Source organism: Eretmochelys imbricata, chromosome 1 (genome assembly GCF_965152235.1).
Source record: "Eretmochelys imbricata isolate rEreImb1 chromosome 1, rEreImb1.hap1, whole genome shotgun sequence".
NCBI lineage: Eukaryota > Metazoa > Chordata > Testudines > Cheloniidae > Eretmochelys > Eretmochelys imbricata.
The window spans coordinates 223067624-223093815 of NC_135572.1; the positions used below are offsets into that span (position 1 = coordinate 223067624).

Below are 26192 nucleotides of genomic sequence, written 5' to 3' on the forward strand. Positions count from 1 at the left end.
GCTCTGTATCTTCACACAGGATAGATCCAAGAAACAATAGCTCCTGATTGTCTGTCTGGAATATGAATCAATTCCCTGACTGCGTTCATGTGGCAAACAACTGCAAAACGTCCATGTTTCGTGCATTTAATATATCCTGAATGTTTGAGTGGAATTTGTTCCTCTTAGCCAGGGAGTTCTCCCTCTTTACCTCACCAGTTTTATGCTATTAACTTGTTTCATTCAGGCTGTGTTTGTTAACAGCTTCTAATCCATTTGAACAGCAGTGTGTAGGGTGAAGTCTGTTTTGAATTGTAGCTCCTGTGAAGGATTTTTATCTGTTAACCCAATAACCAGCCTCTCTCTGATGTTTTCATGTTTGCTGTTCCTGAATCACAGTTTTCAGCCAAGGCATGCAGAGCTCTTATAAACTATTCAACATTTTCCCCTAGTCCTTCAATTCTCTGGTGAAAACATGCCCTTTCATAAACCACATTTCTCTGAGGGTACAGTAGAACCTCAGAATTACAAACACATTTGAATAGAGGTTGTTCATAACTCTGAAACATTCATAACTCGGAACAAAATGTTACGGTTGTTCTTTCAAAAGTTTACAACTGAACATTGACTTAATACAGCTTTGACACTTTACTATGCAGAAGAAAAATGCTGCTTTTAACCATCTTAATTTAAATGAAACAAACACAGAAACAGTTTCTTTACCTTGTCAAATCTTTTTTTAACCTTTCCCTTTAATTTTTTTAGACTTTTACATTTAAGACACTACTGTACTGTATTTCCTTTTTTTTTTCTTTCTTTCTTTTTTTGGTGTCTGGTGCTGCCTGGTTGTATACTTCCAGTTCCAAATGAGGTCTGTGGTTCACTGGTCAGTTCTGTAACTTTGAGGTTCCAGTGTATAAAGTATGCATCAAACAAAGCCAGAACCCTTTCACAGTCATCTTTGTGCCTGTCTTCAGGAAAATCAAAGGATTGAAAGAAATGCTCTGCTTGCTTCCAAATAGCACAAAGTAAACACCATACCTGTATAGCTTCAGTTTCCTTATGGAGTTTTGTAGCAATCTGAAATCTTGCAAAATGCTGCTTCTAGTCTGTCAGTTGTGAAGGTTTGTCAAAGCTGAAGTTCTCTGGTCAACGAAGAGGGAGATGTTGATGAAACCCTGCAACCTGTGTTGCTCTTTTTTCCTGTCTCCATCCTTCATTGCTCCTCCGTCTGCAACATCTGTTGCTCTCTTCCTTCTGTTTTGCTTCTCTGGCACTGCTTAACTTAGGGCACCATGTCACATACACCTTGGACATGGTAGGTGGCAAGGCTGCTATAAGCAGGTCAGGCTTCTGTATCAGACATGGACTGGCTACAGAGCTTCCTTTCCGGAGAGATACTCAACAGATGTATTCACAATAAGATCCCTTAATGCTCTGCCAGGCATGGCTGAGGTTCGCGAATGTAAGTTGTTACATGCAACACCACTTCGTGGCTGAACAGTATAATACAATTTAACCTTCCACTACACTGCCAACGCCCCACCCCCATTAGGCACAGCTCCACCTGCTATTTCAGATGCATTTCACACAGTGACACCAAGCAGGACCCACCTCTGCGCTCTGCCCTGGCACTTCGCACCTGCGCCCCCAGAATGATTAAGACCAGGCAGAGCAGGGCTCCCAGGATAATGCAGATGACCATGGGCACCGTGACTCTTCCACTGTCGGTCAGAGGGCGGCGCGGTTGAGCTGGATGGAAATGAACATGGAAGAGGGAGAGATTATCCTGTGAGAATCTGGGGGGCCCAGGGATCTCCCCAGTCACTCATTGCAGGGCCTAGGACAGCAGGGTAACGGGCTGGGACACAGTCTGTGTGCCATGGGGGCAGCTCACAGGCTGCAGTTTAAATCATGGGCCCTGCCCTGTCAGCTGGAGCCAGCAGACAGGAATTCTCTGGCTCAGCACAGCCTGCAGCTCCCACCCAGGTGTCATTCACCCCTAGATTCCACAGGCCCCTTACTAAAACTCGGTGGGGGTGTTTCGGTTGGCTAGCTCCCAGGACCAGAAGGAAGGGGAAGAGTTGATAGGAAAGCAGGACCCTGAGACTGACAGTCCCCAGGAACAATGGGGAGAGGCTGACTGTCAGCCTGACTGACAGGGCGGGCAGGCTAATCAGGGAGTCAGGACAAGTCAGACAGTCAAGGTGGGTCCTGTCCTCCCTGTGAGCTGGATTGCCTGGGTCAGACAGAGTGGGGCCGAGCTACGGAGAGAGCAGGGGCCTGAGCTGAGCTGCGGAGCAGAGCCGCGCCAGATCCAGAGAGAACCAGAGCAGCAGCCCTGGGGAGCAGGTCAGTGCTGGGAGCAGAGTCACAGGAGACCTGTGCTGGGAGCAGAGCTGCAGCAACCAGATCCGGAGGAGCCGCAAAAAGCAGCCCAGGGAGCTGGAGGCAGAGCAGCAGCAGCGCTGAGGCAGAGTGGAGAAGGAGCAGGAGCTGTAGCTGGGGCTGGGGCTGGGGCTGGGGCAGTCTGAAGCCAGGTGCGGTGAGGAGCTGAGGAGAGTGAGGGGGACCCTGGGCAGCGGGCCCAGAGCAGGGAGACGCCCCCAGCCAAGAGGCCTGGCAGGCCAGACTTGGAGGGGGATCGTAACCCCGACTGGGCGGGGACGATGCTGGGAAGAAGGGTCCTGCCACCTTCAGCCTGAAGGTGTGTGACCACCCCCAGAGCAAGTGTCCGACCCGCAGTATCCCTGCAGTACAGCCAGGGCCTGGGCAGGAGGCCTGGGACGTGTGAGGAACAGACTGAACTTCCCTTACAGTCCAGAGACGCTGGTTGTGACGTCCCCGTGCCACAGAGCAGGGTGACGTGTTTTCCTTTAACCTTTCCCACTTTTTCCTTATTTTTTAAAATCGATTGCTGTTTAATACACTGTATTTGCTTTGAACTGCATGTAATGATCAGTGGGTCAGGGAAGCATCCAGTGCAGAGAGAGCATCTGGGAGTGGGGACACCTTAGCCCCTGCCCTAAGTGACCACGACAGGGTTGGGGGTCGACCACCCAGGAATCCTGGGCCCAGCCCTGTCGGGGTTATGAGGACTCTGCCAGACAGGTGCGTGGAAGGGGAGCCCTTGACGTCAGGCAGGCCTCTGGGTAAAGGAAGGGGGAGCGAGGACTCAGATCCCTTCACTAGCCCATTTCACTGGGGTAGTGTATAAGCCAGGAAAGTTCCCCACAATAGTGGGACCATTCCCCTGCTTACTCATGGCAAGGAGCTCCTGTCCTTAGGCTACAGCTTGCAGCTCATCCTCTGTGACCCAGCACCCGGTAAATTTTAACTCTTGATGGGAGCGGGGGATGTTTTACCTGTTCTACTCAGTGATGCTGTCGTCTCTGTCACACCTGCAAGGGGAAAGGGAGGAGAGTTGGAGTCTGGAGCGAGGGGGAGCTGATGTGTTTGTCACTGGGTAGCGTCCCCCTCAGATCTCCAGACATCATTTCTACAAACTCCCTCAGAGCAGCACAGGGTCTGTCTGTTAGTGATTTAGGGCCCACGTCCCCCTATGCTGACTAGTAACAAACCAGCACACTGGGGTCTGTGATGGACGCAGGGGTTATGTGGGCTGATGTCTGAGCCAATATGGCCCCACAAAGCTTCCACCCCACAGCATCCATGATGCTTCTGCAAACAGGAGATGGGAGGGCCTGGCCTGTGACCAAGGGCGGGCGGGCAATTGGACCCATCCTCCTTCCAGAAAATTACAGCATGTAGCAGAAACATCTCCTGTCACTCACCTGAGCAATTCACTGCAACATCTTCCTTGTGACCACAGTTGCTCTCACCCCAGGGCTTAGCAGGACAGTCCCAGAGAGATGACTCCGTCCCTCTGCAATTCAACGTTTCTACCCAGATGGGACCAGTCCCTTCACCAAATGCAGCCTCGCCTGGGACTGGTACAGCAGATCCACAGCCCAGTTGTTTACAGACAACTTTGGCATCCGCCATATCCCAGGAGTCATCACAAACTGTTCCCCAGAAGCCACGGTACCAAACCTCCACTCTCCCCGAGCATCTGTCCTCTCCTCCCACGACACGTAACTTCTCCTGATCTGGAAATGCAGAAACCTCACATGTTACTGGGACAGCTGGGAAAGTCCTTCGGGACCAAGAGCGAGACAGTGAGAAGCAGAAATACCTGTGCAGCTTGTTGAGTTCGGGCAGTCGGCAAACAGGGTCTGAGGTGGTTTCTCTTTTTCTCCTATGCAGAGAAAATGAGTGAGTGAACGGACCTAGAAGAGTGTATGATATAGGAGAGAGTAGGGCTTATCTGTATATTAAACCCCTAAATTTCAGCAATTTTATAAACTTAAATCTAAAATCTATTTTGTTTCATAGCTAATGGATTCGTTCCTCAGTGAATTCTCTGGATGTTGAAATCTTTATTCAGCTCGCTGCTGGTGTGTGCGCGTTTGTGGGTATCTGAGTCTGTTCCATCCACCCTGTGTACAGCTGCTCTTGGCCCTGTTTGAAGGTAAACAGATTTGTCAGCTGAAACACACCCACATTATTGTGAGGATCCAGAGACAAGAAATGGTGGTATTAGAATTGAGGACTGTACCTATTGGGTTATGGGAAGTGGGCACCCGCTTCAGCCCTGAAGGGGTTAGAAAAGCCCTGCAGAGGGCTGGGGCTGGGGAAGGAAGTAAAACCCCAGCTGACTGGGGGAAGTGGGGGCAGCTGGGGGCCACGCCCCAATCAGGGCCCAGCTGGCTCTATAAAGGCTGTGAGCCAGAAACCAAGAGAGATCACTCTCTCTAGCTCTGCTGGAGGGACCTGGCTGTAGAGACCTGAATAGAGGACCTAGTCTGGAGCAGGACTGGGGAAAGGCCAAGGGAACTGAGGAGCTCCAACCTAGGAAAGTTGCAGGCCTGGTAAGGTCTATTAGGTACGGGGGTTGCAGGGGCAGCCACGGGTGGGCAGAGGCAGCAGGTCCAAACCCAACCTTGCTGGTTGGCTCATACTGCAGTCTGCCCCAGGGTGCAGGGACTAGCTGGTGACTAGAAGGAGCCTACGACTGAGGTGAGGTAGGGATAGCGGGTGGGGGGGTTCCCCTGGGAGGGGGAGACCCAGAACTGTGGGGTACTGCCAGGGGGCAGCACCCAGTGAAAGGGGCACCAGGGTCCTGGAGGGGACACGGGAGCCAGCAGCAAGGCGAGACAGGGCTGAAGAGGGCGCCCCGGCGGCTGGAACGCTAAATCCCAAGGACAACCAGCAGCAGGCGCCGCTGGTGAGTCTGTGCCCCGGTTACAAGGACTAAATGAGACTTTAGATCTGAAACAGACTCTCACCTATACGCACAGACCCCCTTTTTGGGAATTCTGATCCTGACCCAGATTTCACAGCCTGGGTGTCAGGAAGCAGGGGCTGCAGCAGAGCTAGTCTCCAGACTACTTAACGAGCGCAGCTGGACTGTATCAGGCTGCCTGACTGGTCATACTGCCTGATTGGTCAGCAGTCCAGCGCTTGAGTCCAGCAGCCACACCAGCATTCAGCAACTGCTCAGAGCATTTCCCACAGCTAAGATATCTCATTTTCCTGTCTTGTTCACAGTCGTGCTGTTGCCTTGACCCCAGACTTACCCCTTGCCTTGCTCCAGGTAACCTGGTCCTGACCCTGAGCTCCGATTTCTGCCTTTGGCTCTGGCTCTGACCCTTGGCTCCAATTTCTGGCTCCTGCTCTAACCACTGGATATGACTCCTGCTCCAACCACTCAGCATGACCACTCACGTCCTGTTCACTGACCTTGGGCCCATCTCTGATTGTTCATCCCAAAAGTACAGCCACAGAGATTCCCAAATGATGCTTGCTAATGGGAGGCATTTGCAGTGGTGCTGGAACAATTTTTACAGTTGGGGTGCTGAAAGTCCGGTCCCCAAACTTTTTACCTTGCCCCTTCTTACCCTGTCTGTGCACCCTCTCCCCCGAGTTGAGGCCAGGACTGGGCTGTGGATCGGGGTAAGGTGACTCAGGCTGGGACCACACCTTGTGGGGTAACAGCGGGACCCCGTGTCTGGGACCAGCAGTGGAGTGCGGGGCCGGCAGCCAGGACCCCATGCAAACTGATTAACCCCTTGCACCCCAAGTTCCCGTGCCTACGGGCATTTTTAGGCTCTCACTAGATGATTGCACCGTGTAACACACAGCTTGTATGAATAACTCCCATGTTTGTTTTCCAGATGCTGTATTGAGAATTGACAATGAAAATATGTCTGTCACTACTGTGAATGTAAAACTGTCTCTACTGAAAAGTAAATACATTCAAAATTTCTATCACACCCTTTCAATGAGTAAAAGATGGAGTGGGTGTGTGCACAGACAGTTTCAGAATTACCACGGCAAGAAATATGGGTCTCTTCTGCTCGGTTATCACAGGACTGCTGTTTCCATATGCCTGATGGGCACTGCCAAAGGGACCTGTGCTGCTCACTGCATACAACATGGTCCAGCCACGTGGGACCAGAACCTGCTCCATATGCCAAGTCTCTTGCAACCTGCCCTCCATCCCCACAGTTCAGCTGTTTGCAGACAATTGCTGGGGTGACTCCAGACATCTGATTGGAGCAAACACTGCCCCACGTCCCATTGTAGAAAACTTCCAGCCGCCCAGCACAATCACTGTCGCTCACCAGCCTCAAATCCGTGAATTCTAGAAGGAAGTGCACAAAAAGGGAATTTAAATCGTCTGATTCTGAAATGGACTGGGGTGAAGAGTGAAATCCCAGTGATTGCTCATCCCAAAGTATAGCCACATCATTCTGCAGGAGCAAGTGCAGAGAGAATCACTCTAAGAATGAGAGACTCTCCTGGACACCATGGGACTATTAAAAATACAATGGTCACCTTTGAAAAGTCACCAGTTTCCAGCAGTTACACACACAGACACCTGCAATACAGCAGTGACTGCCCTGCCAACACTAGAGAAATGCTGCGATATCTCCAATACTCCTGGGTGGGAACCGATGGGAAATGGTGACTTTCTAATCATGACCCCAGTCGGTAGGTAGAAGAGTAGAGTGACCATATTTTCTCAAAGGGAAAACGGAACACCGCACGGGGGGCCCAACCCCCAAACCTCCTTTCCTCTTCCCCCCCCCCCCCCCCCCAAACACATGGGGCCAGCCTGAACGCACCCTGCCTCCCACCTGTGCGGGGTCAGCGCGAGGCCCCATTCTTCCATCCCACGCACACAGCGGCCGAAGACCCCTGCTGTCCTCCTGCGTTGGGCTAGCATTGCCACTGTCCCCCCTCCTCCCACATGTTCCTCCGCACTCCGCTAGGGGGCGCATCCCATTTTTTTGGGAAAACTGTGCACGTGTCCAATTTGCTCTTCCCAACTCGTGATCCGTTGGCAAGAGGAAACGAAAGAAATGCCCGGTTTTCCCAAAACAGTCGGGACGGCCAGGGCAGGCTTAAAAAAGAGACTGTCCTGGCCAAACCGTGCTGTATGGGCACCCTATAGAAAAGACAGTGAGGGAGAGGCTCTATCATCCTCGGCTCTCTCCTCAAATGTCTGCCCCCTCCAGTAAATTCCCTGGTAACCAGGCTCACGTGAGCATTCCCGGACCAGACCTGAGCAGAGAACTCCCGCGTCCTCTTTGTGTCTGCAGTTGTGCTGGCCCCAGCCCCGGGAAGGACACGCCCAAAGATCGGATTCGTTCCCAGAGCAGTTCACATCGTCCAGCCAGATCTGCCCGGATCCTTCCCCGTAATGAGCACAGACAGTTGCATTGATGGCGCGTCCACATCCCAGTTGTTTGCAGACCACATTGGAGTCTGACAGATCCCAGGAATCATCACAGACCGTCCCCCAGCTGCCATTGTAATACATCTCCACTCTCCCAGCACAGCGACCTGCCCCATTCACCAGTCTGATCCGCCGGCTCCCTGTAGGGATAGATCCCAGCTGTTAATATGCAATATGATGATTATTAAATAGCTTCCATGCAAATCAATGATGATGCTACAATGGCTGAGATATTGAAATGCTTTTTAAAATCTGTCTTTAACAAGAAACACAGAAAAGCTGAATAAGGAAATGAGGAATACTTCTTACAGAGCACTATTGATAAACAGCATGTGAGTGTAAGGGCCTAATTCTGAATTCCTTACTCATCAGAGTAATCCTTAAGGGACTCGTCATATGGGTCAGAGCTATTTGTGAGACTAAAGGTTAGCGGAAACAGCCCTTACTAAAAATCTTGAATATTCTCAAACAACTCTTAAATGATAAGCATCAAGGTGTTCAAGGAATTATTAGGCAATTAATTTATCCAAAACCAAATATTCTTTTCAATTGTTATAGAATGGGGAGGGGGTGACACTGGCTGACCAGGTCATGCTAGAGTGTAGTTAGATCCGTTCACTTGTGTAGATTAAAGTAATGGTTAGATGTATACATGTGTATTCAGATGTTTAAACTTTATGAAAACTAGTGGAAAGTTATGGGTATTGTTTTTGCATGTCTATTGCTGTCATAATGTAATGCTAAACATTTACATGATAAATACACTTGTAGCTAAATAACACACCAAATAAATGTTGTGAAATGCTAAGGATTTAAGGACTTTAACAGGAAATGCTAATTTCAAAGGAAATAGCCATTATGAATAAGGTCTGAGGTCAAAAATCTAAGTGCATTTCTCACTCCCTGTCATCAAAGGAAAAGCCCACCTGGGTAGATTGTCAGCTTGTTTTCTGTGAGCTTATGTTCTTAGGTGAGAAGAAGATATAAATATGGATTCAAAGAAAGATCCTGTATCTCTGGACTGCCTGGATTCTAACAGAGAAGAATAACTGAATGAGAAGACAGAGATCCCCAGAGTTATTCTGGGTAGCCCTGTGTGATGGGGTGAGCTCCCCACACTAGCCTTGTAAGAGCTGGGTTGGGCCAGGTGGGCCCAATCAGCTAATTATGCTGCAAATGGTGGAGGTTTAGGCCGGAATCAGCTGGTTAGAGAGTCTCACCTGTTCAGGAACACGTGGGACCTTTAAAGCCAGGAAGGTGGCTCCGGGTTGGGCTGTTGGGAAAGACTGCAGTAAGGCAGACAGCAGTCATGCACAGGGAAGAGGGAGGAGTGTATGAGGGCTGCAGGGAGATAGTCTGTAGTTATTCCCTGGGAGGAGGATTCTTGGGGCTGGCACACCCAGAGTGAGGGGGGGAACCAGAGTATAGGAAGCAGTCATACAATCATAGAAGATTAGGTTTGGAGGCCACACCCTGCTCAAAGCAGGACCAACCCCAACTAAATCAGTCCAGGGAAGGAGCAGTGTGGGCAGAGAGAGGAAGCCCAGAACTGCTGAGCTGTCCCTGGACTGGATCCCAGAGAAGAGGGCAGGCCTGGGTTCCCCTATCAGCCACTGAGGGAGTGGCACCAGGGCAGTGAATGGGAAGACAGCCTAGGACTGTTGATGGATTGAATCCCATCAGGGGGAACACTGAGTGACCTAGCTGGAGGGCTAAGTTACAAAGAGGATGCTGCAGGTCCTGGAGCAAGAGGAGCTGCAGACCAGAGTGAGAGCGATGGTGTGCAAACTGTGGATGGGCATTGGCCTCGAGAGATAATCCCCAGAGTAACCAGGAGGAGATGCCAGACTGGCAATGAGTGGAGTACCTCACAACACCCTGTAAAAGACTTTGGGGAAACTGACAGTTTATTACATCACTGCCACCATTTGGAGTTACAAACTGATTTCCCTGTTGTTATATTTTACCTGCTATAGCCTCTCAATAACCCTCCTTCTTTCTTCTTAGCTAATAAACCTTTAGTTATTTACTATAGAACTGGCTGCCAGCGTTCTCTTTGGAGGAAGTTCTGGGTGACTGACTGGTCTCTTGGGACTGGGAGAAACTTGGTGTGGTGTGATGTTAGGATTAAGTGACATTTTATCACAACTTTCAGTTTGTCTGGGTGGCAGGTTAGGTGGTCTGTGACTCCACAGTGAGACTTGTATAGTGATCCAGGAGTTCACGTTTGTGATTGGCTTGATGAATCATAGAATATCAGGGTTGGAAGTGAGCTCAGGAGGTCATCTAGTCCAACCCCCTGCTCAAAGCAGGACCGATCCCCAATTAAATCATCCCAGCCAGGGCTTTGTCAAGCCTGACCTTAAAAACTTCGAAGGAAGGAGATTCCACCACCTCCCTAGGTAACACATTCCAGTGTTTCACCATCCTCCTAGTGAAAAAGTTTATCCAACCTAAATCTTCCCCACTGCAACTTGAGACCGTTACTCCTTGTTCTGTCATCTGCTACCACTGAGAACAGTCTAGAGCCATCCTCTTTGGAACCCCCTTTCAGGTAGTTGAAAGCAGCTATCAAATCCCCCCTCATTATTCTCTTCCGTAGACTAAACATCCCCAGTTCCCTCAGCCTCTCCTCATAAGTCATGTGTTCCAGTCCCCTAATCATTTTTGTTGCCCTCCGCTGGACTCTTTCCAATTTTTCCACATCCTCCTTGTAGTGTGGGGCCCAAAACTGGACACAGTACTCCAGATGAGGCCTCACCAGTGTCAAATAGAGGGGAACGATCACGTCCCTCGATTTGCTGGCAATGCCCCTACTTATACATCCCAAAATGCCATTGGCCTTCTTGGCAACAAGGGCACACTGTTGACTCATATCCAGCTTCTCGTCCACTGTAACCCCTAGGTCCTTTTCTGCAGAATTGCTGCCGAGCCATTCGGTCCCTAGTCTGTAGCGGTGCATTGGATTCTTCCGTCCTAAGTGCAGGACTCTGCAGGCGAAATCTAATGATAGAACACACCACCAGTTTGGGGTATCTGCCCTTTTTTTTTGAGTCTGCCCTGAGTTAGTCACTTACAGTGGTGAGCCACTCCAGACAGCATGACAGCAGGTACCAGAACATTAGAGAAAAGTAGACTTGGTACCACTTTATTTTACAAATAAAGGGAAAGACAGGCAAATTGGATCTGTGTGTGTACAATAAAGTCCCAGACACTTAGTGCCTAATTCTACTCTGCTAAAATCAACTGTGAAGCTCCCACTGACACAATGGGAACAGAAATGGGCCCTTAATGTGCTGTAGTTACCCTGCAGTTGGAATGGGCATGAAAACTATCAGTGCAGTAACGTCCAGTGCATGATATAGGGACATAGTTAAAATATCTGTTACTTGTTTACTTTTACTGTTGGAACTTACTGTAAATATATACTAGCAAAAAGAATAGAATTATCTTGTACAATAGTCATGTACAACCAAGAACAATGAAAAAATCCCATCACAGATTTTTTTTTTCGTTTTTTTTTTTTTTTTAAACCTTTAAATGAAGGAAAATTGCAGTTATAGGATTAGGACTTCACAAGGTCACATTATAAAAGCAACTTTGATGTACTTCCTCAGTGACAGAGGGTTAGATCCACAAAGGAACGTAGCTACCTAACTGCCTCTTTATAAATAGAATCATAGAATCATAGAATATCAGGGTTGGAAGGGACCCCTGAAGGTCATCTAGTCCAACCCCCTGCTCGAAGCAGGACCAATTCCCAGTTAAATCATCCCAGCCAGGGCTTTGTCAAGCCTGACCTTAAAAACCTCTAAGGAAGGAGATTCTACCACCTCCCTAGGTAACGCATTCCAGTGTTTCACCACCCTCTTAGTGAAAAAGTTTTTCCTAATATCCAATCTAAACCTCCCCCACTGCAACTTGAGACCATTACTCCTCGTTCTGCCATCTGCTACCATTGAGAACAGTCTAGAGCCATCCTCTTTGGAACCCCCTTTCAGGTAGTTGAAAGCAGCTATCAAATCCCCCCTCATTCTTCTCTTCTGCAGGCTAAACAATCCCAGCTCCCTCAGCCTCTCCTCATAAGTCATGTGTTCTAGACCCCTAATCATTTTTGTTGCCCTTCGCTGGACTCTCTCCAATTTATCCACATCCTTCTTGTAGTCTGGGGCCCAAAACTGGACACAGTACTCCAGATGAGGCCTCACCAATGTCGAATAGAGGGGAACGATCACGTCCTTCGATCTGCTCGCTATGCCCCTACTTATACATCCCAAAATGCCATTGGCCTTCTTGGCAACAAGGGCACACTGCTGACTCATATCCAGCTTCTCGTCCACTGTCACCCCTAGGTCCTTTTCTGCAGAACTGCTGCCTAGCCATTCGGTCCCTAGTCTGTAGCGGTGCATTGGATTCTTCCATCCTAAATGCAGGACTCTGCACTTATCCTTATTGAACCTCATCAGATTTCTTTTGGCCCAATCCTCCAATTTGTCTAGGTCCTTCTGTATCCTATCCCTCCCCTCCAGCGTAACTACCACTCCTCCCAGTTTAGTATCATCCGCAAATTTGCTGAGAGTGCAATCTACACCATCCTCCAGATCATTTATGAAGATATTGAACAAAACCGGCCCCAGGACCGACCCTTGGGGCACTCCACTTGATACCGGCTGCCAACTAGACATGGAGCCATTGATCACTACCCGTTGAGCCCGACAATCTAGCCAGCTTTCTACCCACCTTATAATGCATTCATCCAGCCCATACTTCCTTAACTTGCTGACAAGAATACTGTGGGAGACCGTGTCAAAAGCTTTGCTAAAGTCAAGAAACAATACATCCACTGCTTTCCCTTCATCCACAGAACCAGTAATCTCATCATAAAAGGCGATTAGATTAGTCAGGCATGACCTTCCCTTGGTAAATCCATGCTGGCTGTTCCTGATCACTTCCCTCTCATGCAAGTGCATCAGGATTGATTCTTTGAGGACCTGCTCCATGATTTTTCCAGGGACTGAGCTGAGGCTGACTGGCCTGTAGTTCCCAGGATCCTCCTTCTTCCCTTTTTTAAAGATTGGCACTACATTAGCCTTTTTCCAGTCATCCGGGACTTCCCCCGTTCGCCACGAGTTTTCAAAGATAATGGCCAATGGCTCTGCAATCACAGCCTCCAATTCCTTCAGCACTCTCGGATGCAGCTCGTCCGGCCCCATGGACTTGTGCACGTCCAGCTTTTCTAAATAGTCCCTAACCACCTCTATCTCCACAGCGGGCTGGCCATCTCTTCCCCATTTTGTGATGCCCAGCGCAGCAGTCTGGGAGCTGACCTTGTTCGTGAAGACAGAGGCAAAAAAAGCATTGAGTACATTAGCTTTTTCCACATCCTCTGTCACTAGGTTGCCTCCCTCATTCAGTAAGGGGCCCACACTTTCCTTGGCTTTCTTCTTGTTGCCAACATACCTGAAGAAACCCTTCTTGTTACTCTTGACATCTCTTGCTAGCTGCAGCTCCAGGTGCGATTTGGCCCTCCTGATCTCATTCCTACATGCCCAAGCAATATTTTTATACTCTTCCCTGGTCATATGTCCAACCTTACACTTCTTGTAAGCTTCTTTTTTATGTTTAAGATCCGCTAGGATTTCACCGTTATGCCAAGCTGGTCGCCTGCCATATTTACTATTCTTTCGACTCATCGGGATGGTTTGTCCCTGTAACCTCAACAGGGATTCCTTGAAATACAGCCAGCTCTCCTGGACTCCTTTCCCCTTCAAGTTAGTCCCCCAGGGGATCCTGGCCATCCGTTCCCTGAGGGAGTCGAAGTCTGCTTTCCTGAAGTCCAGGGTCCGTATCCTGCTGCTTACCTTTCTTCCCTGCATCAGGATCCTGAACTCAACCAACTCATGGTCACTGCTCCCAGATTCCCATCCACTTTTGCTTCCCCCACTAATTCTACCTGGTTTGTGAGCAGCAGGTCAAGAAAAGCGGCCCCCCTAGTTGGCTCCTCTAGCACTTGCGCCAGGAAATTGTCCCCTACGCTTTCCAAAAACTTCCTGGATTGTCTATGCACCGCTGTATTGCTCTCCCAGCAGATATCAGGAAAATTAAAGTCACCCATGAGAATCAGGACATGCGATCTAGTAGCTTCCGTGAGCTGCCGGAAGAAAGCCTCATCTACCTCATCATTACGTATTTATTGAAGCAGGGACTTGACTCTCCCATATCCCAGGTGAGTGCCCTGGCCACCAGCTAGAATCAATCTCTAGCTTTTTTTCGGATTCAGTGACTGATTATTTGTACAAATTGGAACATTTCCAGCAGGAGAGACCCACCCCAGCACAGTCTAGAGTGACTAGGGCACTCACCTGCTTTCACGTCCCTGCTCCAGATCAGGCAGAGCAGGGATTGAATGTGGATTTCCCACCTCCCAGTTGAGTGCTGTAACCACTGGGTCACGTGTAAAATGGGGAGATGAGAGAGCTGACCTGGCTTACGTGCCTAGCTCCAGGAGTGGGTTCATGACTGAGGTCCCTGAGCAGAGATAGGTGCCTACCTCTACCTGTGGGTCAGGGGGCTGAGGCTTCGATCAATGGCAGGTTGGCAACGAAATAAGTTTGTGTATCTAGGCCCTACTCCCTTCCTTGGCATTTCATTGCTGGCAAATGTAGGTGGTTCCCTGTTCAGCTTTCTGGCTTCTGGTGCCTAACTCTCCCCATGCATTGTACGTGGAGCTGGGCGCGTGATTCATGGCTGAGGATCCCATTCAATGGCAAGGCACCTAGGAGTCAGGCCTTGCAACGCCCAAGGCCTTTGGGGGATCTAGCCCAGAGCTACTATCCATGGCAGCCTTGGTCAAAACAGGTTGCATGTGACTTCCTTTTCTTACTGTTGTTTTCTGATTCAAGACAGCATGTTTTTAATAGACTTTAACATAAAGAAGCCACTAGATACACAAGAGCTGCTTGGTTTCAGAGTAGCAGCCGTGGTAGTCTGTATTCGCAAAAAGAAAAGGAGTACTTGTGGCACCTTAGAGACTAACCAATTTATTTCAGCGTAAGCTTTCATGAGCATCTGATGAAGTGAGCTGTAGCTCACGAAAGCTTATGCTCAAATAAATTGGTTAGTCTCTAAGGTGCTACAAGAGCTGCTTGGAAATTAATCCTTTTCTGATTCAAGACAGCATGTTTTTTTAAGACTTTAACATAAAGAAGCCACTAGATACACTAGAGCTGCTTGGAAATTCATCCTTTTCCCCACAAAATATGAATGACCGTGAATATTTTTCATGTTCCACAAATAAATTTGGGATTTTCATAGATCTGTCAAGTGATTAAAAAAAAATTAACCGTGATTAATTGTGCTGTTAATAACAGAATACCATTTATTTAAATATTTTGGATGTTTTCTACAGTTTCAAATATATTGATTTCAATTACAAAACACAATAGAAAGTGTACAGTGCTCACTTTATATTTTTTTATTCCAAATATTTGAAGTGTAAAAAATGGAAGAAATAGTATTTTTCAATTCAGCTAATACAAGTACTGTAGTGCAATCTCTTTACCATGGAAGCTGAACTTACAAATGTAGATTTATGTACAAAAAATAACTGCATTCAGAAATAAAACAATACATTCCAACTGGTATTCTGTTGTTTAACAGTGCAATTAAAACTGCGATTAATCATGATTTTTTTTAATCTTGATTAATTTTTTTTAGTTAAACGCGTGAGTTAACTGTGGTTAATGAACAGCCCAAGTTTTTCAACTGAAATCTGAACATTTTCAATGAAAACAAACTATTTGAGAAAATTTGTAATCTTATGGTGAAGATTTTTCACAGGAAAAAAGTTTTGATGAATTTTTTTGAACAGCTCTAATCAATAAAAATATGAGAGAGAGACAGAGAAAGAGGTTGCTATAGTTCACTAACCCTATACCATGGCTATGCTTTGTTCTGTATATAATATATTTTTACTATAAATCGGTCCCAGTTTGAACATCAGATCCACATCATTTCAAGGACTGCCGAGATCACAGCACAAGGTGGGGTGGAGGCAGGCCCTGGAGTGGGTCATGTTCCATTGAACAAGGACAGGATATTTATAAGATTTTCACAGTAAGTCACCTGAGCAAACGACACCAACGTCCTCAGCAATTCCTGCCTGGGTTGTTTCAGGCTGGGAGATGTCACAGAGAGTCAGACGAGTCTCATTTCCTCCACATCGGACACTTTTCAGCCCCACGGGGCCCCTTCCTCGCTCAGACATAGGGGGGTTATAAGCTTTCTCAGCGACTCCACACTGGAGCTGTCTGCACACCACGCTGGCATCATCCATGTCCCACTGGTCATCCAGCACTCTGCCCCACACACCATGGAGGGAAATCTCAACTCTCCCACTGCATCGGCTCTCTCCATTCAACAGTCTGAGCGCCTCAGAACGACCTGGGCTCACAGAGACAAAAAATATGCTGAATAACACTCCCTGCTGGTACTGCATTAGAAATAATACACAGGTGTGATGTGAAACACAGGTTTCTGTGCTGAGTGGAAGGTAACTCTCACCGCTGTGCAGTGATACAGGGAACAGCCTCTTTCAAGGGTTTCGTCTGTCTGTCTACTCAGAAATGCAGGAGGTGATGGAAGGAAAGAATTCCCCAGCTCTGAGATCAGATCTTGCAGGATTTGGAGCGCTCTCACCTCCCTAAGGAGTCAATGTGATTGGAGAGTGCTCAGGAACAGCTGGCAGATCAGGCCCCTGGTTTCCAAAGTGGTCTGTGCAAAAGTGCTCAGTGCTCACCCCGCACATTGATAGCGTCAGCGCTGTGAGGTAGCTGTGATTTACAACAGGAGTCTAGGGATTGGCCTCCAATGAGTGCACCAAGCGCCCCACTTCCCTGCTGCAATTCCCAGATCCAGACTGCCAGGACACATGGCACCTTTAAAGAAAACCCTGCCCTGTTTGTCCCCGTTCAATGTACATTGGTGGCCTGCAATCACGGCGTCAGCTCCAAACCCATAAGGAGCTAACACAATAAAGGCTTTTCTGCACTCAGCAAAGATTTTCCAGGCCAGGTCTGCAACTGTGGACGCTTGAGTTACCTTTCTCACAAAGTCTAGCTATTGGCTTGGCTGGAGATGATGCCGGAGAAGAGAGTGACCTCTGGGCAATGGGGAAGAAGATCCCATTTTTTTTCTAAACATATATATTTTTCATTTTAAAACTTTGTTCACTGTGAGCACATAAAGATGTTGAAGTTCCTTGTGGGAGAAGCGAAGACCCTTTCTGGTGATTAGGTCATTGGAGATTTATACAGTGTATGCGGCACCTTACATTTCAAAGGAGCCAAAGTGCTCCCAAAATGTGATCTGTAAACCTGTCAAATCTTCCTAAATATATAAACAGTTATAAGAATATACATACAGAGGACAGTAGTGACTCCATATTTAAAGATGAGATTAGTATTACACTTAAGACAGGTATTTAACTACTCTGTTTTTTATTAAAGTTTTGTATGGTCTGAATCTCACATTAAGACTCCTATACTCTGAGCAGGTGTAAATGAGCCCTTAGGGTTAGTAAGAATTAGGCCCAGTGTAATCTCCCCTTACTTCCCGCACAGAATCTCTGTGTCAGTGTGACCCACATTCCTTGTACTGCACCATTTGACTTTATTTCTCTGACAGGAAGCGACAGATGCCATGGGGAGGGGACATGGATTTTATCTGGATACTCTGGGCCTCTGTTACGTTATGGGCAACCCCACACCCTAGTCACCCTCTGAGGGCAGAGCTAGAGTGCAGGGTCTGGGGGTAGGGGGGAAGGTTATAAATACAGGAGTTGAAGGGCTTTTATACGCTTGAAAGGCTACAAGGGCACAGCTGCAGCTGTACCTCTGTAGCCCTTTAGTGTAGACCCTACCTATGCCGACCGGAGGGGTTCTCCCATTGCTATAGTTCATCCACCTCCCGGAGAGGTGGTAGCGAGCTTGACAGAAGAATTTTTCTGTTTACCTAGTGCTGTCTACACTGCGGGGGGGGGGAGTGGTAGGTTGGCTTAATGTGTCACTCAGGGCTGAGGATTTTTCATATCCCTGAAAAAAGAAAAGGAGTGCTTGTGGCACCTTAGAGACTAACCAATTTATTTGAGCATGAGCTTTCGAAAAGCTTATGCTCAAATAAATTGGTTAGTCTCTAAGGTGCCACAAGTACTCCTTTTCTTTTTCCGAATACAGACTAACACGGCTGTTACTCTGAAACATATCCCTGAGTGATTTAGCTGGGTCAACCCAGCTTTTTAATGTATACCGTGTCGAAGACAGCCCTGTGGACTCAGTGGCTGAGAGATGTATCTGCTGTGAGGGCTGATCCCAACCCCTGTACCACCATGGATACAGGGCAGTGCTATGCCAGCTTTATTTTCTAAGGAAGCTCTCCATTGAGATAACGTTTGGTGCACCATGGTGTGGTCTATGGAGCTAGATGGAGAGCTGGGGCAGTATTTGTTGCTGTGGAGACCACAGAGACTATGGAATTTACATGTAGCTATCAGCTGACTGCTCTAAACTGGGATTCTCTCTCAGTTAAAGAGAGAGAACGGGGCAGCACTTGGTGAGGTGAGGATTTGTGAATTCTTGCCTGATTTAGCTGGGTTTATGGGGAGAAGACAGTGCTCCATGGAGTGAGAGCCTCACAGAGATCCAGGGAACAGATATTGTAGAGGCTGCTTCCAATCCTGGTACCACATTGAATACAGGCTACAGATTTCTGTTTCACCAGCAACTGAGATACCCAGTCAACTCTTAACCCAAGCCTAGGGCTGGAGCGCTGCTAGCTGCTAAGGTCCCCAGACTTTTCATTGCTCACCGAGTTCTGAAGTGTTTGAAATGGCTGAGGTACTGCCATTTCTCAAGCTCTGAAGACCCACTACATGTTACAACCACACTGCAAAGCCTGAGAAATCATCTCTAAGAGAAGATCAGTGGGGAATGTGTTTGGATGTTTGTGCTGAAGTATAGAACACGTTAAGTTGTAAGAGAAACAAATGGAGGAAGGTCTGTATAAGGAGAACCCATAGATTTACTTACTTATAGCTTTTGTTGAAGTGGCAAAGAGTCCTGTGGCACCTTATAGACTAACAGACGTTTTGGAGCATAAGCTTTCATGGGTGAATACCCACTTTGTCGGATGCATGAAGTGGAAATTTCCAGGGCGAGGAATAAATCTGCAAGCAAGAATCAGGCTAAGGATAACGAGGTTAGTTCAATCAGGGAGGATGAGGCCCTCTTCTAGCATCTGAGGTGTGAACACCAAGGGAGGAGAAACTGCTTTTGTAGTTGGCTAGCCATTCACAGTCTTTGTTTAATCCCGAGCTGATGGTGTCAAATTTGCGAATGAACTGAAGCTCAGCATTTTCTCTTTGAAGTCTGGGCCTGAAGTTTTTTTGCTGCAGGATGGCTACCTTTAAATCTGCTATTGTGTGTCCAGCGAGGTTGAAGTGTTCTTCTACAGGTTTTTGTATATTGCCATTCCTAATATCTGATTTGTGTCCATTTATCCTTTTACGTAGGGACTGTCCAGTTTGGCCGATGTACATAGCAGAGGGGATTGCTGGCACATGATGGCGTATATTACCATAGAATCATAGAATATCAGGGTTGGAAGGGACCTCAGGAGGTCATCTAGTCCAACGCCCTGCTCAAAGCAGGACCAATCCCCAACTAAATCATCCCAGCCAGGACTCTGTCAAGCCTGACCTTAAAAACTTCTAAGGAAGGAGATTCCACCACCTCCCTCGGTAACGCATTCCAATGCTTCACCACCCTCCTAGTGAAAAAGTTTTTCCTAATATCCAACCTAAACCTCCCCCACTGCAACTTGATGACATTGGTGGATGTGCAGGTGAATGAACCGGTGTTGGTGTGGCTGATCTGGTTCGGTCCTGTCATGGTGTCGCTGGTGTAGATATGTGGGCAGAGTTGGCACTGTGGTTTGTTGCATGGATTGTTTCCTGGGTTAGAGTTACTATGGTGCAGTGTGTAGTTGCTGGTGAGAATATGCTTCAGGTTGGCAGGTTGTCTGTGGGTGAGGCCTGGCCTGCCTCCCAAGGTCTATGAAAGTGAGGGATTGTTGTCCAGGATGGGTTGTAGATCACTGATGATGCGTTGGAGAGATTTTAGCTGAGGACTGTATGTGATGGCCAGTGGAGTTCTGTTGGTTTCTTTCTTGGGCTTGTCTTGCAGCAGGAGGCTTCTGGCTCTGTTGATCTACACGTCTGGTTCTGTTCATCTGTTTCCTTATTTCCTCGTGTGGGTATCGTAGATTTGAGAATGCTTGGTGAAGATCTTGTAGGTGTTGGTCTCTGTCTGAGGGGTTGGAGCAAATGTGGTTGTACCTCAGCACTTGGCTGTAGACAATGGATCATGTGGTGTGTTCGGGATGGAAGCTGGAGGCACGAAGGTAGGCATAACGGTCGGTGGGTTTTCGGTATAGCGGTGGTGTTAACGTGACCGTCACTTATTTGCACCATGGTGTCTAGGAAGTGGACCTCCCGTGTAGATTGGTCCAGGCTGAGTTTGATGGTGGGGTGGAAGCTGCTGAAATTGTGGTGGAATTCTTCCAGAGTTTCCTTCTCATGGGTCCAGAGGATGAAGATGTCATCAGTGTAATGTAGGTAGAGAAGGGGCGTGAGTGGATGGGAGCTGAGGAAACGTTGTTCCAGGTCAGCCATAAAAACGCTGGCATATTTTGGGGCCATGAGGGTGCCCATAGCGGTGCCACTGGTCTGGAGGTGTATATTGTCACCAAATTTGAAATAATTGTGCATGAGGGTAAAGTTACAGAGCTCAGCAACCAGTTGTGCTGTGGCATCATCAGGGATACTGTTCCTGACAGCTTTTATTCCATCTATGTGTGGGATGTTTGTGTAGAGAGCCTCTACATCCACGGTGGCTAGGATGGTGTTTTCTGGAAGATCACCAATGCACTGTAGTTTTCTCAGGAAATCAGTGGTGTCACGGAGATAGCTGGGAGTGCTTATTCATAGCTATTACAATGTTTTAATGTGTGCATTAAATGTTTGGTTTACTAAGGCCATGTCTACACTGTGAGTGCTACAGTGACACAGAACTTCACTGCAGCTATGTCGCTGTAGTGTGGATGCTTCCTTCAGCGACAGAAGGGGTTTTACTGTTGCTGTGGGTAATCCATCTTTCCAAGTGGTGGTAGCTAGATCAATAGAAGAATTCTTCTATTGTCGTCTACAGTGAGGGTGAGGTTGGCATAGTTATGTCACTCAGGGATGTGACTCCTATTGATCTCATTGATGAATGCTGCAAAGTGCCTAAATTCTTACTGAAAATGAAACGTATGCTCTTAAACCAGTTAGGCATTGCCATGCCGAATGGAGCAACAGCGAAACAGCTATAAAAATCTGGGCCTAGCCACTATGGATAGCCATCAGATGACTTGCCATCAATCAGCTATGGCAGTTCTCTGGTGTGGCATGGGGAAGCCGATGAAGATCTTTGGAGAAGCCTGCAGGAAAAAGGACCCCTGCAGTATTTGTGTTGCATTGTAGAGGAGGATCTTCATCAAAGTGCCAGCTGCTCTCACTAAGAGCAGGATCTTTGTGAAAGTTCCCAGCTTGCTCAGAAGCCAAGCTCTGGAACCATTTGAACGCTTTCCTGAAAACTGGGATCTTTGGCAAAGAAATGAGTATTTCTATGAAGTGCAGTGGGGAATTAATGATCTACAAACATACACACCCACTGAGCAAGCTCTGTAGATGAGGGCTGCAGCCCACCAGCACACAACCCAGGATGGGCAACGGGGGAAGCGTTTTGGCCAGGAACACTCTACTTTTCCAGAGAGTGAAATGGGATTGTAATGGCCCCACAGCATGGATGAGATCTCTGCGTATAGGTTGCTTCTGCAACACCAACCTCAACCTGATGAAGGGCTGAGTCAGCCCTGCTGGGACTGAGGGAATCTGTGAATCACAAACCCCAGGTTTATAGCACAGAGCCATTCTCTCCGGTTCACTCTAGCGTAGTGCTAGGATCCACCTCGCCACCCCTTACTGCACCTGGAGGTGTCTCTGATCTGGGGAACCTAAACAAAGAAAGCAACATTCCGATACCCCTACTTACCTTGCGTACTGTAGTCAGTGGGACTAACTCATGATGATCCTAAGCTGGCCTATAACCTGCACTATGACTAATACACACACATATATATTAAACTTACCTGAGCAAATAACACTGGCCGTGTCTCTGGGGGAGCAGGCTGGGTTGCCCAGGGCCATGCGAAAACAATCCCACAGACAGGGTTCAGTCCCTTCACAATGAAAAGTGTCGCTCCATACGGTTCCCCTCCCTTCCCCGAAATGGGCTCCTCCCAGGATCGACTCGGCATATCCACAGTTCAGCTGATGGCAGAGGACGTTGGCATCTTGCAAATCCCAGTGGGAGGCACAGAGGCTTCCCCATGTGTCTCCATGTCGGATCTCCACTCTCCCGGAGCACTCGGTGCCGTTCACTAACCTGCCGCCCAGGCACCCTGAGCACAAGGGAAAGTGAGTGTCGAGGAGGTGCAGTGATCAGTGTTAACGGCAACGGCAGGGAGGGGAGTAGGGAACAGGAAGGGATTGTTGCTCATGATCAATTCTAGCAGTTACCCTGTGGGGGCTGTGGGACTATTCTACACCTGCATATTCACAAACTGATACTCGATCCACGTCAGTTAGTGCGAAGGGAGGTCCAGGGACCAGAATTTGGCTTCCTTGGTACATTCCATACTCAAGGCACCACAAGCATTTCACTGAGGGATCAGTTCCAGCAGACTTGGCTGGTGCACGGACAGGAGGCCAAATTATGGGCCAGTCCCCACCTGGTGTAAATCGGCATAGCCTCACTGAGCCCAATGGAGCGTGGCAGATTGATACACTGTGAAGATCTGGCTGAGGATGTTCCCCAATCCCCAATCCTTTTCTTTCCCCCTGCAGCTGCTCACCTGAACACACCACGCTGGCTTCACTCCCAGGGGGACACTCAGTTGTGCCCAGCGCAGTAACAGGACAGTCCCTCAGGCGGGATTCATTCCTCTCACAGCCAAACGTGCCGTTCCAGACAGGCCCGTCTCCTGTGCCAAAGAGCTGCCCGGCTGGAATCGACAGGGCGAATCCACAGTCAAACTGCTGGCAGAGGGCGTGGGCAGCCTGTAAATCCCACTGGGAGTCACAGAGGGTTCCCCAGGCGCCTCCGTGGCGAAGCTCCACTCTCCCCGAACACCCTGTGCTGCCGTTTGCCAGCCTGTACCCGCCGTACCCTGAGAAGAAGGAGAAGGGAGATCAAAAGGACATTTCTCTTGCACAATTGTATCCAAAGATGTGACGAAGGAGCCTCAGTGACCTGGGATAATTAACTAATAATTACTTCCCAGTTTACTGGGCACTTTGTAAATGAGGATGTTCAGATGTGATTATCAGGTTCTTCCAGTGCAGGCGTTATTGCTCATATCTGCCCTTTGTGGGAAGTCACACAGCACGCACCAAACTCCGCCTTGGCATTTACTGCTCTGGGGTCAGGGTCATGCCTGGGACAGATTGTCTTTAGCTGAGGCCAGTCTCTGCTTTGGTGGTTCCAGAGTGCTGGTCAGGAGTCTGGAGCGGCTGCCCCTAAGTTATCACACAAATCCCACGTGAAGAAACTGGGGTTCTCAAGGGTGCTGAGTCCTAGGTTATTGGAAGCTTATTGAATCAGAACAGTTGCACTCAGGAGTCTGACTGGGAATAACATACACAGTGGTGATATTCTAGCTCAGTGACAGCTCTGCAACAGTTAAGGTTGAGACCAGCTTTCCTTCAAAGCTAATTTTTTCTAAGTGCTCTAATATCTGCTTGATTGATTGGATTGGATTGAAATACAGTATTTCACATAGGAGCACAGGGCTGTATTAGTAATCCAAATGTGGGGCCATTTCACCAAGGGGTTTCCGAGATACAGCTCCCAGGAAGGAAAAAAAAAGCTTATATTAAAGTTGACAGATTCGGGCATTTTATTTTTGCACACAGGTAGAGATCAAATCAAGGCTCAGATCATTGCACCAGGGTCTCAGACACTTGAGGGTTACCCCCAACAGAGGATATGGCATCCACCAGCCTTTGGGGGAAATCAAATTCAGATGTTATTTCAAAACGAGCCTGCTTCTCCAGTTAGGGGCTTGCGAAGGATTGTGCGTCTACACACACATCTAATGGACTCCACTGAGCATGTGCAGTGAGAGAGGATAGCTATCTGGAAACCCGACAATCCAGCATGAGATGTGGGAGGCTTTGAGGGTAAATTGTGGCCTTTACAGCTAGGCACCCCCACCCCGGCACTGTGAGCGCAACTCCCGCTCAGAAAGGAAACGTGATGTTAAAAAAGCAGGTTTATTGCTCCAATTGGTCTCTCTCATGGGGGATTTTGTTTGGTGTAAATATAATCTGAGTGCAGCAACATATTCAGAATGTGCTGAAATTGCTTTTGAAAAGAAAACAACTTCCAAATGTGAATGTTGACTGGGAAGGGTAGGGGGGATCAGAGGTGCAAGAGTAGGTGGTAACAGGGGGAAATGTTTGGGTTTTCAGCCAGGGATGTGCTTATTATGGGGAGAGAGACAAATGGGAATCGGTGGTAGGGGAGAGAAGAAGTTGCGGGGTGGGCTCAGGGAAGGAGGAGAGTGTGAGGATTGGGAGAGGAGGAAGGGAAAATACATGAGCGGTTGCAAACTAGGAAGGGTAGCAGAAAAAGTTGAGGGGTTGAAGTAAGGCACATCAGCCGTGAATTCTCCCCTTCTGTGTGTGTGCTGCAATCTACGGGAGCCCTATCCCTTTGCAGGCCCTGGGAGCAACTATACAACCACCATTATCCCCATTCCATTCTAACAAAATGTACAGGACAAGGAGGAGCACTGAGGAATCACATAGCAACCTTGTGGCCCAGTGGAAAAACCACTGGACTGGGACTATCCCCAGCTTTGCCACTGGCTTGCTGTCTGACCTTGGGCAAGTCTGAGGTTCTGAGCCCCAGAAGGTGGTGAGAGGCAGACCAGCTGAAAGTCTCTGGGCAAAGATAAAAGCCGGGAAAAATAGTGGTGATGTAATGGTAGGGGTCTACTATAGACCATCCAATCAGTAGAAGAAATGGATGAGGCATTTCTACAACAAACATAAATATTCAAAACACAAGACCTGACAGTAACAGGGGAGTTTATCTACCCAGACATCTGTTGGAAAAGTAATAAGGCAAAACACTAAATGTTCAATCAGTTCTTGGAATGTGTTGGGGAAAACTTTTTGTTCCATAAAAGTAGAGGAAGTAACCAGGAGGACCGACATTTGAGACTAGATTCTGACCAAGAGGGAGGAATTGTTAGTGAATCAGAAGGTGGAAGGCAACTTGGGTGAAAGTGACCATAAACGATAGTTGTCATGATTCTAAGGAAAGGAAGGAGTGAAAGAAACAGAATAAGTAAAAAGGACTTTGAAAACTCCAGACTTTAACAAACATAGTGAACGGATAGCTAAGTTCCCCTGGGAAGAAAATCTTAGGGAAAAAAGGAAGTCAGGAGACCTGACAGTATCTGAATATTAAAGACACAACTGCAAAGTATCCTGATGTGAAGGAAAAACAGAAAGAATCGTAAGAGAACATTATGGCTCCACAGGAGCTCTTTAAGGACTGAAAATCAAAAAGGAATCGTACCGAACGTGGAAATGTGAAACACTTGCTAAGGATGAGCACAAAACCACAGCACCAGTATGTCGGGATTAAATCAGAGAGGCTAAAGCACAATACGAGTTACACCCAGCAAGGGACATAAAAAGATAATACTAATAAGAAGTTCTCTAAATACATTAGGGGGTAAGAGAAAGATGAAGTAAAGTACAGGTCCTCTACTTAGTTAAAAGAGGAGCTAATAAGGGATGATATCAAGAAGGCTGAGGTGTTTAATTTCTATTTTGCTTTAACCTTTACTAAATAGGTTAATGGTGAGCAGATACTCAACACAATTCATATTAACAATGAGGGGGAAGGAATGCAAACCTCACAGAAATTAAGTTGACTGTCCCCACAGATACAGTACACACACACTAGCCTGTTAGCCTGTAGCCCTGAATTTGACATTCCTGCCTGTACCCCACAATTGGACAGCACTGGAGTCAGTCATTTTGTATGTTCAACCACTGCCAGCTGAAACCCAAACATCACATAGCTAATAATAGTTTAATGACCCTGAGAGGCAAGGCCAAATAGCGACATGCTTGCAGTTTTTCTAATCAAAATGGAAGAATACAATAAAAAATAAACGTACTGTAAAAATAGAAACAAATGTTTGGGCAACCGACCTTGGTTTCAGGTGCCTCTAA

The 26192-nt window shown here is 47.8% G+C and overlaps 1 protein-coding gene across 1 annotated transcript in view; it reads right to left on the reverse strand.

The window, feature by feature from the left end:
* LOC144268819 (antigen WC1.1-like) overlaps window positions 1-26192 on the reverse strand; it is a 65518-nt gene that overhangs the window by 9444 nt on the left and 29882 nt on the right. Inside the window, exons 4-12 of the mRNA XM_077824071.1 lie at window positions 23011-23107; window positions 22028-22260; window positions 15908-16225; window positions 7609-7923; window positions 6371-6685; window positions 4175-4237; window positions 3774-4088; window positions 3345-3380; window positions 1594-1731 (exon numbers count right to left, since the gene is read on the reverse strand). Coding sequence (XP_077680197.1) covers window positions 1594-1731; window positions 3345-3380; window positions 3774-4088; window positions 4175-4237; window positions 6371-6685; window positions 7609-7923; window positions 15908-16225; window positions 22028-22260; window positions 23011-23107 — 1830 coding nt within the window. The remainder of the gene's footprint in view (window positions 1-1593; window positions 1732-3344; window positions 3381-3773; window positions 4089-4174; window positions 4238-6370; window positions 6686-7608; window positions 7924-15907; window positions 16226-22027; window positions 22261-23010; window positions 23108-26192) is intronic.